The sequence below is a fragment of the Perca fluviatilis genome, chromosome 17 (assembly GCF_010015445.1).
Source record: "Perca fluviatilis chromosome 17, GENO_Pfluv_1.0, whole genome shotgun sequence".
Lineage (NCBI taxonomy): Eukaryota > Metazoa > Chordata > Actinopteri > Perciformes > Percidae > Perca > Perca fluviatilis.
In genome coordinates, this window is record NC_053128.1 from 22,193,625 (window position 1) to 22,209,835 (window position 16,211).

Genomic DNA, 16,211 nt, shown 5'->3' on the forward strand with positions numbered 1-16,211 from the left:
GCTGTTTCCCCCTGCGTCCAGCTTTATGCTAAACTAAGATAGCCATAGTTTGCCTGTAGCATCATATTTACTGTACAGACTCATCTTAACTCTCAGCAAGAAAGCGAAAACGCGTATTTCACAAAATGTTAAACCATCCCTTTTACACGGCAATGCTAAACCAGTTTTCCAGTGATGTAATTTGAGTTGTAGCAGGATACAAGTATATACTATACATTTTAAATTGTGTGTTGCTTCCACACTGTCAGTGACAAGGGGCACCAGAGGAGGAACAGAAGGTTAAGGGTAGACTGAGCAGAGAGGGAGAAAGCGGCTAGTCATTTAGGAGACATCCGGTCTCTGGTCCGTGAACAAAGTCGTTCAGCAGGGGAACAAAGCAGGAGTCTGGAGCTGAGATATCACAGACTGGTTGGCCCCTCCGCCTGGAAGTGTACGTGCTGCAGAGCAGGACTCCAGTTGAGAAGGGACATTGGGGGCGGGTGGGCTTTTTGGGCGGTCTGTCTCTCAGCTGTCAGTTTGTCTGAGCGATGTATTCCACTCATAGTATTTACTCACACATTTACTGTTCCTGTATGTTTCTGTTCATCTCAAACACACTCATTTGTCTTCTGCACGTCTCTTCTATCATCTTTTACCTCGTCTCCCTTTGGTTCTTCCTATTTGCTGTTTCCTTTTTCCTGTTCTCTTCTGACCACCATCATTATGCTCCATACCCCCTCCCTCCTCTTCTCATTTTCGTCCGTCACTCCTCCCCTCCATCCTTCAAAATGTTGGTGGGCAGCAGAACAATATCCATGGGGTCATGATGGCCGGCAGCCCCCTCCCTGTGGTCTCTTCCTGCTATTGTTCCTGGTCCTACTGCTGCTTGGCTCTTACACTCTATTAACCGCACACATACTGGCTTAATCACCACTGTAAACTGTAATGTTCTGCTCTGGCCTCAATCATGGGAGAAACACTTGAGAATATACATAAGCTTTTATGTAAGGGTACCTTGGGAATTTGTAATTCATTCCACAGAGGTTTTCAATAATAGTGCACGAGTGACTTCCTCTGTTAAATTTATCACATCTGAATGACATGCATATGTACACATGATTAATAAGATTAACCAAAGTTTTCTATTATAAGTGCATAATAATGAAATGCACATTATAAAACAGTTGGGGAATAACAAGGCTGAAAAGAAGGATAACTGAATTTCATTCCCATTTGTTCTCCAACCTCCCCTCTTTGAACTGATTTATATATTTTGCATATTACTGCTCTGCTAAATCCCAAGAAACAAGGTAACCTCCAGCCTGTGCCATAATTAAATTCATTTTCTATCCCTAGTATGTGTTCATGATAGGTTCAGTGCTGCCCACAGTGTCAATTTATGGTGATAATATAGTTGTAAAATCCCTGTACGGAGCAGCCAAAATGTCCTCACAAGAATAGGGGTCATAAATAGTCGATCTTCACAAATGTAATGCAAACCCGACCACACACAAAAGCATCAGGTTTGATCCTGCAGAGAAGATGAGGTGACTGTCAATGTAATGTAACACAGAGATCATATATGATTGTTTTTGTCTGTGTCTATAACAGAGCTATAAGTATGTTAAACCTGCCGCTGCACATGATTATACACATGATTATATTTCTATAGGGTCACTTGATCGCACAGTGGCTCCATCTCCTCCTGTAGCTCAACCCCCAAGTTCTTTGATGTGCCTGTCTATCTGTCGGTGGTCTGCTGTGGCTCCGGCCTCAGATCACTTATTAAATGAGACACGGATGTCAGGACCTCACATCTTTTCCTCTTATCACCGGTCACCCACCATACCTGACTGTGGCAGCTTTAAACCTATTCTTTTGGCACATTTGGCAGGTATCAGCTGCAGAGTAAGTTACATGAAAGGCCTAAAGTAGGGATCATGAAACATGGAGCAAATCTTTAGCTACAGGAAAAACAATTCTTAATCCTAAATGTTAACTTGGTTTCTGACATTAGAGAGCTAGACTCTCACAGGATCACAGCAGACGTGTGTCAGTGCCAATATCTATGGTGTAGCACGTCCTGTCCCTTAATTCTCATTGTAGGAATCCACATTTCTTTCATTAGTTAATGTTAATTATTAGATGGATAGATAGAAGATACTTTATTCATCCCCGCTGGGAAATTTGACAATTATTATTATGAATAAAAAGAAAGCGATCACCCAAAAAATTTTAACAGAATTTATTACAGTCCCCCGTACTGCTGATGAATCCTAAAATGTCACTTTTAATGATTTTAAATTCAACACAGTTCAGATTTGAGTCGTTACTGGGAACAAAATCAGAGAGTGTAACATGTAAGGTAAATTCTGCTTTAGTACACTCAAATGCAAGCAAAGCATGGTGGCGATATTTACTAAAGAATCTGTTTTGACCTGCACTCAAAATTGCAGCAATTAAATATTTTGTAGCACACCGATTTGCTAGTTTTTCGGATAAACCTTTCAAAAAATTTAGACAATGACCAGATCTACACAGTCAGAAGTATAGTAGAGAATTGAAAATGTTTTCACTTGGTGCAGCTTTAAATTGCCTTTTAAAACACTTATAGTTATTGATATATGCAGCTCTGTTTAATAATACATGAAATACATTTTATCACAGTTACAAACATATAAAGAAAACAGAATAGCTAAAGCTAATTTTCATATGCACACAGAAAATAGGAAAACAAATCTGAGGTTGCATAAATGCCACGTTATTCCTTCAGCCTTGGTAATTGGGCAAAATGTCCAAATTAGTTCAGCCTAAGTATTTCTGCTTCCCTCTCAGAATTTTACGTGCTTGCTATCTTGTATTTACAGTCTTTCTTGTTTTCATACTTGCAGTCTCTCTCTTCTGCTCTCAACAAGCTGTCCTGTAATGCCACCCCTGGGGCAGTTTCAAATTTATTGCTTTTGGCCGAGGGCCCTCGCAACATAAATAAGCTGAGAGAAACAATGGATGGGCTGAATGAGCATCATACCAGAATTGTCGCACACTAGAAGGGGCAGGAAGAGGTGCACTTCATTTTCTATGCTATTGCAGAGAAAGTTCTATAATCGTTATTCAACATTTCTATTCATCACATTTCCATATCTGTTCGCTTTTCTCATTTCCTTACTTTCCTTCCTTGTTACTTATCCCCCTTTCACACTAAAGCAACGTCATTGTTATGAATGGATCGACAATAGTATCTGACCCAGGTCAATGACCCTTCTGGCAAAACCCTCGGAAAAACATTAAACCTTTTAAATATTACCGGGGTAAGTCATAAAACTTTAAAAGCTAAATCATACATTACTTTCAAAGAAGACATGTTGTTGCTTAGGGGCTACGTGGTGACGTGGAGTGATTGTAAAAAGGACTCATCTTCTCTGTTAGCAGCCCACGTAGCCTCTCCCAGTGATTTGATCCCTGGAATGCTATGCAGTGTGTCAACTTCCTCTCAAGGCAGACACGCACACCCAAGCACATAACACACTGCACACACAAAACCCACACCCCAATCAAGGTTGTAAAATTTGTGTACGATTTGTGTTTTAGTTTTGTTGAGCTGTTGGCACACTGTGTGACTGAAGGCTTGCTGTTGCGACTTGCTCTTGATGCTCATGCTTTACAGAAACGCAAGGCTCCACCTGTTTGCAAAATAGACACACAAATACATTTCCAGACAGACACTATTGCAGTACACCTTGTTTAGTTATTTTTAGTAATGTTTTGTTTAGTTATTCAAACGCTTTTGCTGTTGTGGTCCATGTCTAAAACATCTATTTAATACGAAATAGTTGTACTATAACTAAAGTTGCCACCTTTTAGCATGGGCTTTGGTTAGAAGAAATCACTTTTTAGCCCTGCCTTCAAAATTAGAAAGAATCTTCTAACTAACTCTTCTGATAACTAACACCACCCACTACTTCATCCCCAACTATGTCAAGGATATAATAGACCTGGATGAAAAAAAATGAAATGTATTCAACTGTCAGGAATCTGAAGTCATTCATCATTAGTTGTAAATCCCTCAACAAGCACATGCAAAGCTTCTCCCTCTGTGTTGACAGCTGTAGTCATTTTCTTCTTGCATTTTTATTCTGTTCTTCTCATCCAGCTTTTAGTGAATCACGCTGTCAAAACTGTCTTTTTTTTTTTTCCAACAAAAAACATCAACATCCATCCCCTTTCATCTACTCTTTAATCTCCTATATGGCCTTTCCTTTCAGACTCTTCCAGGATCCTGCCTGGCAATGGCCATTCAAATACGTGCAAACACACATCGTTGGTAGATTACTTTGTAGCGCTAACATGGTAATTCCATTGTTTACCTTGTAAGTGTTGAGATTTAGGATAAAATCATAGTGGTGTGACAACTTTCTAGCTTTATAAAATATTGATGGATTGCCTCAAACCCACTTTTTTTCCTGATTTTTACAAATTCGTAATTAGATAAACAACGACTACCTTCCCTAGTGCACCTAATAGTACCCAAATGGATTCTTTGTTTTCTGTGGATCCTTTGTCTAGGGGGTTGATATTGTATATCTAGAACTATATTTCCAATGAATTTGATACCTCCCTAAATTTTCTGAAATCTGCTTGCGAGGACAACTTGAGCATTGGCTTAACGGAGGAACAGTGGATGGGGGCACAGAGGAGTGTGCACTCGGTGTCTATATGTGCCAGGCATTGTCTGATACAGTTCAGGGTGTTGCATCGTCTCCATCTTTCAAAGGTCAAGCTATCTAAAATGTACCCTAATATAAATCCTCTGTGACCAGTTTAGGATATTTCCTGCCCCTACTGGGCACATCTTCTGGTTGGGCCCAAAGTTATCCAGTTTCTGGGACTCAAAATGTAAAACTTTGTCTAATATTCTGGGACACATGGTTAAACCTGGAGTACCTGGCGAGGACAGTTCTCTTACACGACACACTCTTTCGGTAGCAAGATTCATAACCCTTCTAGTGTGCAAATTAATTCTGCTGAAAACTGAAAACCGGCACAACCTCTCACTTTCACTTACTGATCAAAGACGTTATGCAGCACCTAAAACTGGAAAAACTCAGATTTACATTCAGTGGTTCCTTTGAAACATTTTGTAAGCCTTGGCAACCCTTCATTGATATTGTTGAAGCTAGGCAATAAATATCCCCTTGCCTCTTACTTTAACTCCTAGCTATAATAACTACCTGAGGTGTGATGTCAATAAGTATGTGGAGCAACTTTGATTATTATCTAATCTGATTATCTATCATACAGGACCTATTTTGTTTGTGTCTGTGTATGTGAATGTTTTTGCTAAACTATTTTTGTAATATTTTATAGAATTTGAATGCAATATGTTTGCTCTCTAAAATACCAATAAACAGACGTTTAAAAATAAAAAATAATCCTGATTAATGCTTGTAGATCTATGAGCTGCTTTAAATTACATTTTATATTCTCTGTAGCTGTAACAACACCACACCAATGCTGCCCTATTTTCAGTCTGAATACTACATGGGACTAAAGACAGATCAAAGCCCCCTTCTGTTTCACTCTCCTCATCCACGTTAGCAACTCAGATGTTCCAGCCTTGTTTAAGAATGTACTCAAAATACACCTTTACTGGTCTCTTAATCTTTATAGTCTTTATTCTTACAAACATAAACAACCATTGACAAAATCGCTTCCTCAGTTGGTTTCTATCTGCTCTGTCTTTCACACTTACACAGCCAGCCCCCCCTCGCAGTCCTTGTCACGTCCACAGCGTCTGCCTGCCGCGAGGTGAGGGGTCGTCTGGCTGGGGACCAAGACAGCACACGCCTCTCTTTGATCTTCCCCGCACTGGCTGCTACCTGCAGATAGAACACACACACACACACACACACACACACACACACACACACACACACACACACACACACACACACACACACACACAGCTCTCCCTTTCAGCCACAGAGGCAACTCTACATCTCTCGCTTCTCTGTTCCTGTTGGATGCATTACAAACTGTGCACACAGCTGTGGGTCTGTGGATTTTTTGGATGTAGATTTGAACAATTGAAAAGAAGCCATTTACTCATTTACAGCAAAGATCTAAGAAATTGTGATGGGGAAAATACTACAAGTTAGTGTGTGTGTGTGTGTGTGTGTGTGTGTGTGTGTGTGTGTGTGTATATTGTGTCATCTGGTTACCATTTGAAGGCAGAATTACAACTAATGATATCCTAGAGGAAAACTACAGTAGCTAAACATGCAACAGTTCTGCTGTTTTCTTTCTTTTTCTTTCTCCACCTACTTTTCCTCCCTGTCAGATCATTCTAGCGGAAAGTCGTTGAAGTCTGGAAAAAAACCTGAATTTCGTAGATATTAATACATTGGGGTTTATACGTAAAGTCTCTGGTCAAAGTAAAGCTTTGTACTACTAGACAGTTTTAGTGTCTGTTTGACTGCCTTTTTTTTGGATATTATTGTGCCCCCCCGCACACACTTTCTGCCTCACATCTGGATTCAATCAGAATCCAACAATCCCCCAGCAGCCTCTCTGAGAGAGAAGTAGGTTAGAGCACTAGTGTCAAATATCAAGCAAACTCATTAGAATATCTGCAACATCTATGTGTTTCTGGAAATGTTAGTTAAATTTAATGTTAATTTTATCTCTGCGTGTTTGTGTTCATGCAGAACTGTGACGATGCTGTACAGGTATGATCTACACATGAATGCTGTCCTTGTGGATAAATAAAATACTGCCTTAAGCCATTACAGCACCACAGAACAGTTTACAACCATTTTCTATAACGCTCCTTATTTTTTTTCTCTTTCTTTCTTTCCTTCCTATATGTAACTGTAAGCCTCAGTGAAAACAAATCTGACTTTTTCTTGCTTTGACTGTACAAAAAGCTGTTGTTACTACTAGATACAAATAGAGTGCTGTGGGGGTAAAAAAGGATTTTAATTATCTAAATATGCATTATGACTGCTTCTAGATCCAGTGAAAAAAGGATTGGATAATTATGTCATTGAAATGGGATCAACAATGTACTGGTCATGAGACAAATTCAAATCAGATCAAATTCTTTGGTTCATTTTTTTGTTACACTTTTAGCAAGAATACAAAAAAGAAGAAGTGAACTGTAACAAGAGCAAAAACTGTTCACAGAGCCCCTCCTCCTTACCGACTTTGGTCACCTTCTTGCACAATGCATTGGGTTGGGAGTTTGGGGAAATTTGGGGCTTTTTGTTTTGCATCAGCCTGCAACTATTTGCTACACGCATCTCTGACTGACAGTAATGCTAAATGGCACAAACTCTAGCATCCGCTACTTATGCAGTTTACAGTATCTGCTGATGTCTCAGACTCCCTATGCATAGCAGTTAGACAACACACACATACATAGTCACACACATGCATGCACCATCACAACATCGCTGGTCCTAGGCCACCTGTAACGATGGTAACTGCTGCACATGGTGATGCTGAGCAAAAGGAGCAAGTGTGCCGTTCAGTTTACTTACCTGTATAACTAATTTTGATCGGACTTTTCTAGTTTTAATATCATTAAATATAGTTCCTATACCTAAGAATTCCCGTCGCTTGCGTTGCTTGACAACATCTAGTTTTAAATAGGAAGCAGTACGTTTCCCAAGGCTGTGCCATGGGTTTTTAAATGCTGAGAAATGTTTAAATCAGGAGAGAAAGGAATTTCACGAATTCCTTTAAGTCTTGAATAAAGAACAGCGCTGCATCCAGCCACAGTTTTTCCAGCAGAGATGAGATAATGTTACGCAGCTTTCTCTTACACACACCGCTGCCTCTCTTTCTTCCTTCCTCTATCTGTCATAGACACACACACAGACACGTTTGCTCTTTATTAAATAATGGATTCATTGTTAAAGTAATTTATGAAGAAAAAAGGACCACAATAACATTTGCTGGTTGCAGCAACTAAAAGTTGAGAATTTGCTGCTTTTCCATGTTTTATATAATTGTGAACTGAATATCTTCAAATTTTGGTCGATTGGTCAAACAAAGCAAGACATTTGAAGATAATACATACAGATAAATTAGGAAATTATGATTGTTTTAAAACTTGTTTCTGACATTTAAAAATGATCAATTAAACCAATCAACAAAAGAACTGAAAATTAAAATTATCATTAGTTGCAGCCCTAATTACTATGTCTGTCTCTGTCCCCCTCACATTCTTACATGCAACTTCTCTTAACTTTCTGTGCAGTAAATAAGACGCAATTTTGTACAAACAAACATTTTCTTAAGAGGTCTGGCATTGACAAATGGCTTCCATTTAAAAAAGAAAAAAAGCTAGCACTTTATGTACTTTTGCATGTACAGTGGTGAGGAATTCAGTAGGAATTCGGATACTTTCCACAAAGTGATCTGTATTGCTGGTTTTGACAGGAGCTGTCTCTTATTCTATGATTTGTCCCTAACAGGTCTTCCCACCCCTTCCTAATGAGGCTGAGATTGCACACACCAAAAAGCTCTTCCGACGCAGGAGGAATGACCGACGGTAATGACGCATGCAAGCTCACACACACACACACACACACACACACACACACACACACACACACACACACACACACACACACACACACACACACACACACACACACACACACACACACACACACACACACGTATTTCAGTGAGAGGGAATGTTTTTTCTGTTGATGTCAGATGTCGGTGCACAGCCAGTGTATAGCCTTAACATCTCTCCCCAGCCAAAGCAATGTCAAGACAGGAATGCAGGCTCCACACTTCACTGCAGACAGGAAAAAGAAAAAGAAAAAACACTGAGGAGACATTCAAGGTTTTTTTCATGTTTACTAGGTCACTCACCAAAAATTAAGCAAATTATTCAGTCTCCTGTGTTTGCCTACAATGCTCGAGCCATGGATTACTCATCATGCTTTGCAACATTTAACCTATGGTCCTGTCCCCAAATTCTTAATTTTGTATTGGCACATCTGCTCTAATTGTATACACTCTGAAATCAAATTTCACCCGAGTCTGACTTCAATGAAACCACGTCCTTAAGAGAAGAAAAAAAAAAACATCTCGTTCTTTCGCTCCCTGCCCTGATGTCACTGGAAAACTGTTCTTCAGTTGCTAAGAGACAGGCAAAGAGAAAATATTTGGGTTGTATTTGTGGTTAAAAAAAGAGGAAATTTTAGCTATACCAAACAGATAAAGGCACTTTCATCCTTGTTTTTAAGTACAGAGAGTAATTGGTTCTGTCCAGAGCTATTGTGTTTATGTGCAATGGGCGCAGCGCAGGCCTGGCAATAAGAAAAGAACAAACATATAAACTTGGGCCAACAACAGTTTGCTTAGGTTTCAGTGTATTTCTTTGGGAACTGCAAGTGGCCATCCTGTTTTCTTGTACGCTTCTAAGCACAATTTGTCAGTGCTTTACAGTTTGTATTTGAGGGGAAGTTTCACACAAGTATGTGTTTTTGTCTGTTGTATGCATGTGTGTGTGCACCCTTTAGCAACTAGACATAACCTGAACTTAAGAGTGTGGCCCGAAAGTCTGAGGCTGCTGTTTGTTTTGTATTATGTTATATGAACTGAAACTTTGACGTTTCACCAAACAGACAAACAGGCTGGTGGAAATATTCCTGTGGATGCTTCACTTATGTCACCGCTGATGACTTGGACCACTCTGTTACACAGAGGCATGGCTTGCATTAAAGCATACTGCTTTCCTGCCACAGGCCACAGAATTTTGATATGGATGTCCCATTGGACTATAATGTGAACCCAACATTAGAATTTCATTAGCGTTCATCTCTTATGTAGGGCTGCATGATATGAGATTATTTTGACTGATATTGCGATTTTGATATGATTCACGATATTGGAGGGAATGATCATTTTTGTATTATTATTCTCATTTTCATTTAAAAAAAAAAAAAAATTAGGATTATAGTGTGATTTTTGCGAGGATCTGCACCAAACAGATTTTTCTTAAGTCTGTAGGATATGATTTGTAGGCCGGGACGTCTCTGCAGCACCACAATACTTGATTCAGAATGGTTTGACACATATATTGCCTGTAACAAATATTGCACCCCCCCTGCAATTTGGGTAATGCACTAGTCTGTATTGCGATTTCGATAAAATTGCAATTAATTGTGCAGCCCTACTCTTATGTGGTTATATTTTGGGGTAATATTAACCGACTGGGGAGAGCCTATTGACCTCATGCCTCCTTAAACCAAAGAGAGGCATTATACAGGTTTGCCAAATATATTTGCACTGCAGAGATGGAGAAAGCAGGATGATGGGTGGGGATAGAAAAACAAATCAAAGGAGAGATAAGGTTGAGGATAAGAAGACTGGACACACATGAAAAGGGGATCAGTACAACTTTATTAGAAGACTGAATAGAAGATAAATTAAGCTTTGCCTGTTCTCACAATGCTAGCTAAATGATTCATAGAAGAGTTCTGCTTAACAGGAGCTCTGCGGGAATCTTGGATTTATTTTTATACAATACGTAACAATTAGAAAGACACAGGGGAATGACAAGTGAGGAGAGTTGAATAGAATACAACTTTATTTTCCACGAAGTACTAAAATACAATATACACAATATAAGAGAAACACCTTTTTAGGGGAAAAAAGATTAACATGTAATCTCTAAGCATCGAGCAAATTGCCTGTAGAATGAATGACTTCTTATTGTGTTCTCTGTAGCCAGAAGCATCCTATAGTGCCTACCAGAGTCAATGTGGAAAGGTTAGTAAGATAAGGTCAGATGTCATCATATACGGTAGTTAGAATGCATTTACACACATTTACAATGACCCAGGAAAAAATATAATGTGAAAGGCTAATCACGAAGGGACCCTGCTTCAGAGCAGAGTAAAAAAGGTAGTAAGTGTGGAAACTGGTTATTGTAGTAGAGAATTGCCAGTTTACGGTTGACTGTCCTTTATAAAGCTTAGCATGTTTGCGCATCAAATACATTAACTGCATGTTTGTCTATCAAACATGCTAATCCTCTTAAGTCGACATTGTCTTGTGTTTACGTTCCCCAACGGAACACAACAAATGGCCTGTGGCAATGAATATTCATCGTAATGAGAAGCCACACGGATAATGTTATATTTGCGTTATATTTTGTTTGTATTGTATGTGATGTGTCAACATAGCTGGGAGAAGAAAAGTAAATGGCGAAATATGGAGATTTGACTAAATGTGCAAAGCGTGAGGGTTGTATTTGAATAAAGAGAAACGGAGTGAGACTGTGAGATTGAGTAAAGGAAAAGTGTAGGCTGGCTGTGGTAGCAAAGAAAAGAAAGGGGAGGTAGTGCATGTGTTTCTACTTTAGTATGCACGTCAAGCAGGGCTGAAATTAGTTGTGATTTACTGGAATGTGCTGCTTACCGCTCTCTCATCCAAAACAGAAAAGGGGCAAAGAAGAAACTAATATGCTCCTTCTTCTTTTCTTTTAACTCTGTTTTTAAGATGATCTGTTTATTTTACACATTGAGAATTTATGCTAGAACAGACTTACAATTAAAGACAATTTTATAAAGTGATAAGCTGAACAAACAAGAACTTAAGTGGGAGCTGTTGAGAGGGATACTTCTTTAAAGAGTTTGTGTGGCACTAAACGTCAGCACATTCAGTGCATTTACATGCAGTTTAAAAAAACTATTATTTTCGGGTTAAGGCAATACCCCGATTTCTCAAACGCCATGTAAACACCTTACCCCGGTTATAATCGGAGTTCTCATAAACCGGTTAACAGAGGTAGAGAACTACTTCAGTAACTGGGGGATTCATGTATACACCTTAACCGGGCTATGATCGGTTTAAGCGTCTGCGCATGCTTCAACTGCACCTCCTCACTCCCCTGCAGTGGTTTTTGAACCGGACATACTCGGTCAGCGCGCTGGGAGTCGTAGTCGTTGCTGTTTTTATAGTGGTGTGTATATATACTGCAAAATTTGGTGTCGATCCAATACCAAGTAAATACAGGGCCTGTATCGCCGATAAGATACCGATACTTTTTAATAATTAAGGTGGATGGGGCGTCCTCTAGCTCACCCAGTAACCGCGTTCGCCCCATGTTGGCTAAGTCCTGCAGCGGCGCGGGTTTGAAACTGACCCGCTGCCCTTTGCTGCGTGTCATCCCCCATCTCTCTCCCCCTTTCCAGTCTAGCTAATAATAATTAAGGTGGATGCATCATCAAATTGCTAAATCGTGATTGCGGTCCCCCGCCAGGAACCAAGACACCGCGGAAGACTCGCGGTTGCGGTTACATTCGGTCTCGACATACTATTTACACACTCGTACTGACCGACACTAGCGGACTGGCCACGGTTACATTCGGTAGCCTGGTGAGCGGTCTCCTCATGACAGTCACTACCATGTAGCAACATTCACTTCTAACATTTAACTCAACATAACTACCAAGATAACATTACGTGTATTTGTATGTGATATAATACTTTCCCCTTGGTAATGTAGCCTATGAATTTCCATTAACACAATTCTAAAATGCACGAGACATAATAAGGCTTCTGCTATCGGTTGATAACTCAAACTTGCCGAGAACCTAGACACCCGTGATTACATAGACTCATGCATTAGGCACGGTTATGGTCTTTTCAGTAGCCTGGTGCACGGTCTCATGGTGACAGCCTACCTATCACGTAACAAACATTTAACTTAACATAACTACTAAGATAACATGACGTTCATTTGTATGTGATATCCATCTGTAATGTAGTCTATGAATTTGTATGTACACAATCATCTAAGATGCACGAGAAATAAAGGCTTCTGGGATCGGTTGATAACTCAAACTTGCCGAGAACCTAGGCACCCGTTTGAATATAGACTCATGCAGTACCCTCAGTTACGGTCCTTGCGGTCTCGTTCAGTAGCCTCGTGCACGGTCTCCTTGTGACAGCCTAGCCTAGCTACCACGTAGCAACATTCACTTCTCTAACATTTAACTTAACATATCTACCAAGATAACATGACTTGTATTTGTATGTGATGTACTGTACTTCTCCATCCATGTGTGAATTGCCATGAACAAAATCCTCTAAGATGCACCAGAAACAATTAAGGCTCGGCAAGTTTAATAACTCAAACTTGCCGAGAACCAAGACACCGCTTGATTACATTAGACTCGAGTGGGCCGGCCGGTTGCACGGTTACATTCGGTCTCGTTCAGTAGCCTGGTGCGCGGTTTAGGTAGCTCATTTCCTGATTGATTCTACCACCACCACTCCAGTTGAGACGCTAATGAGCTAGATTACTACACACACAGTAGCAGAAGAATACCAGCTACACACACAACGGCACGAATGAAGTAAAAGAAAAAAACAGGAGTGAGTCGGTTCATTGACGTGTGGCACTCGAGTCTCCGGTTCAGTGACAAGAGTCGGGTTAATTAACCGGCTCTTCGGTCAGTTCATCAACACTACCGGAGGTAGAGTTACTCCATCATTCTTCCCTGCTCATGTATACAGGGAGAACTGGCATAACCCGGTTATTCACTTAACCGGGGTAAGCCCATACCCTGGTTACTGCTGTGCATGTGAACGCACTGATGAAGTACCAATTCTGATCCGTTTTTATCAAACATGCATTTAGTAAAAGTACACAGCAGGTCTGCTTGTTTTTTCTGAGCTGGTTATGAACCGCCTGCTATTCTGCTTCTGGCCACGATGACTCAAAGTTATTGACTGCAATCTCCAATTTATGCATACATGTATGGGCACACATTCCGTATGTTCCTGAGATTTTGAATCTTAAAACTAGTTCAAAACAGAGTAAATGTTCAGTCAGGCAGCCAAAACCGGTCTTCTCACAGTCCATTAAACCAGTGTGTTTTGTGGCCCGTATGAAGCTTTGGCTGTGTTATTGACTGTCTGGCCTGCAGGCTTCTCTTCCCCCCCGGGCCAATCAATTTGCTCGTCTGGGTCGACCAATGGGTTCACGAGTTCTCCATCCACATACATCCACAGCAACAGCCATGATCAATAATCAGTATCCTACCTCCTCCCATGATTATATCTGCCAATTCATTTTCACCTTTTTAGTAACCACTTCCTGTAGTTCTATGCATGTTATTACATAGTTATCAACCTGTAGTTTTTTTTTTGTTTCCCTCTCTGCTTCCCTTCCTTTTTTCCTCCCCCCTTTTTTAATAATAATCTCCTGTCTTCTCCTTTTACACTATCTTCAAAAATTCCCCGCCGTTATCTCCAAATTTTTCTTCCACTTTACTCCACTCTTCCATCCTTTCACCCGCCTGCATTGTCGCACACCCTCCTCTCCTGCTTTTAGAGCGGTTGATCAGTTCACCCGAGACGAGTTAACCATTCTTCTGCCTTCGGGCCCCGGGGGAAAGCGCCAAGTCTCAGCCAGGTTAGTGACAACATAAGCCAGATCCTGCACACAAAATGGGACCTGGATACATTTCCACATTTGACACATGTATTCTACTCGACAAAGCCTCAGCATCCAACGGTAATGTAATGTCATTTTATTTACACGGGGACAATGCACAATTGAACATTAACCTTGTATAAGAACAAGGAGAGATGCATTGCACCACATTGTAGCACAAGTGCTATTTTCTGCCCGTAGTCCCTGGGCAGGTAGGAAAAACAATAAATATTCAAGGGGCAGCTGATAATGAATGAGACAAGGGGCTTTTCTTTCATTAAATACAGAGGCTTGCAAAAGTATTTATACCCCTTGAACTTTTCCATATTTTGTCACGTTACAACCACAAACGTAAATGTATTTTATTGGGATTTTATGTGATAGACCAACACAAAGTGGCGCATAATTGTAAAGTGAAAGGAAAATGATACATGGTTTTCAAATTTTTTTTTTACAAATAAAAAAACTGAAAGTGTGGCGTGCAAAAGTATTCAGCCCCCCTGAGTCAATACTTTGTAGAACCACCTTTCGCTGCAATTACAGCTGCAAGTCTTTTGGGGTATGTCTCTACCAGCTTTGCACATCTAGAGACTGACATTTTTGCCCATTCTTGTTGCAAAATAGCTCAAGCTCAGTCATTGGATGGAAAGTTTTCAAGTCTTGCCAGAGCTTCTCAATTGGATTTAGGTCTGGACTTTGACTGGGCCATTCTAACACATGAATATGCTTTGATCTAAACCCTTCCATTGTAGCTCTGGCTGTATGTTTAGGGTCGTTGTCCTGCTGGAAGGTGAACACCCGCCCCAGTCTCAAGTCTTTTGCAGACTCTAACAGGTTTTCTTCTAAGATTGCCCTGTATTTGGCTCCATCCATCTTCCCATCAACTCTGACCAGCTTCCCTGTCCCTGCTGAAGAAAAGCATCCCCACAGCATGATGCTGCCACCACGTTTCACAGTGGGGATGGTGTGTTCAGGGTGATGTGCAGTGTTATTTTTCCGCAACACATAGCGTTTTGCATTTAGGCCAAAAACTTCAATTTTGGTCTCATCTGACCAGAGCACCTTCCTCCCAACATGACATCATGACTGCGTAAACATACACGCCCACTTTCTTAAGCCAAGTGGTGTGTCATCTATACGCATTTTGACCTATCCGCGTGTATGTCTACGCTGTATACAGCGGACGTAAACATACACACCACTGGGCGTGTTATCGCCAAAACATACACGCCACTTTCTAAAGCCATGTGGCGTGTTATCCGTACGCATTTTAAGCGCCGGATATAGCGTACAGATTGGGTTTAGGAAAAGATCAACCGGTTGGGTTTAGTAAAAGAAGAAAGCTACGGTTGGGTTTAGGAAACGTGACACTAGGGACACGATCCCCGCTCTCCTGAGTGAAAGTCCTCTGTTTTACCCATCCACCACCCCAACCAACCTCCCTACGTGGATTTTCGCCCTTTCATACTACTCGCTACGGCGTAAATTAACATGCAATTGTAAGGTAATGGGAGTCAATGGATGCCAAACGGCGTTGATAAACACGCTAAAAAGCGAGTATGTGTCTAGATAACACGCCAAAAATGGCATATGAAATTGGCGTGTCATGCATACTCCCCTCATGAGATCAGTCTGTTCCTCCACGTTTGCTGTGTCCCCCACATGGCTTGTGGCAAACTGCAAACAGGACTTCTTATGGCTTTGTTTCAACAATGGCTTTGTTCTTGCCACTCTTCCATAAAGGCCCGATTTGTGGAGTGCACAG

The 16,211-nt window shown here is 40.7% G+C and overlaps 1 protein-coding gene across 6 annotated transcripts in view; it reads left to right on the top strand.

Moving 5' to 3' along the window:
• ctif (CBP80/20-dependent translation initiation factor) overlaps window positions 1–16,211 on the top strand; it is a 59,507-nt gene that overhangs the window by 25,247 nt on the left and 18,049 nt on the right. For 3 of the 6 annotated variants that reach the window (XM_039779002.1, XM_039778998.1, XM_039779000.1), the window contains 3 exons: window positions 6,684–6,704; window positions 8,457–8,533; window positions 14,345–14,425. In XM_039779002.1, coding sequence (XP_039634936.1) covers window positions 6,684–6,704; window positions 8,457–8,533; window positions 14,345–14,425 — 179 coding nt within the window. The remainder of the gene's footprint in view (window positions 1–6,683; window positions 6,705–8,456; window positions 8,534–14,344; window positions 14,426–16,211) is intronic. The other 3 variants (XM_039779001.1, XM_039778999.1, XM_039779003.1) reach the window with 3 other exon arrangements.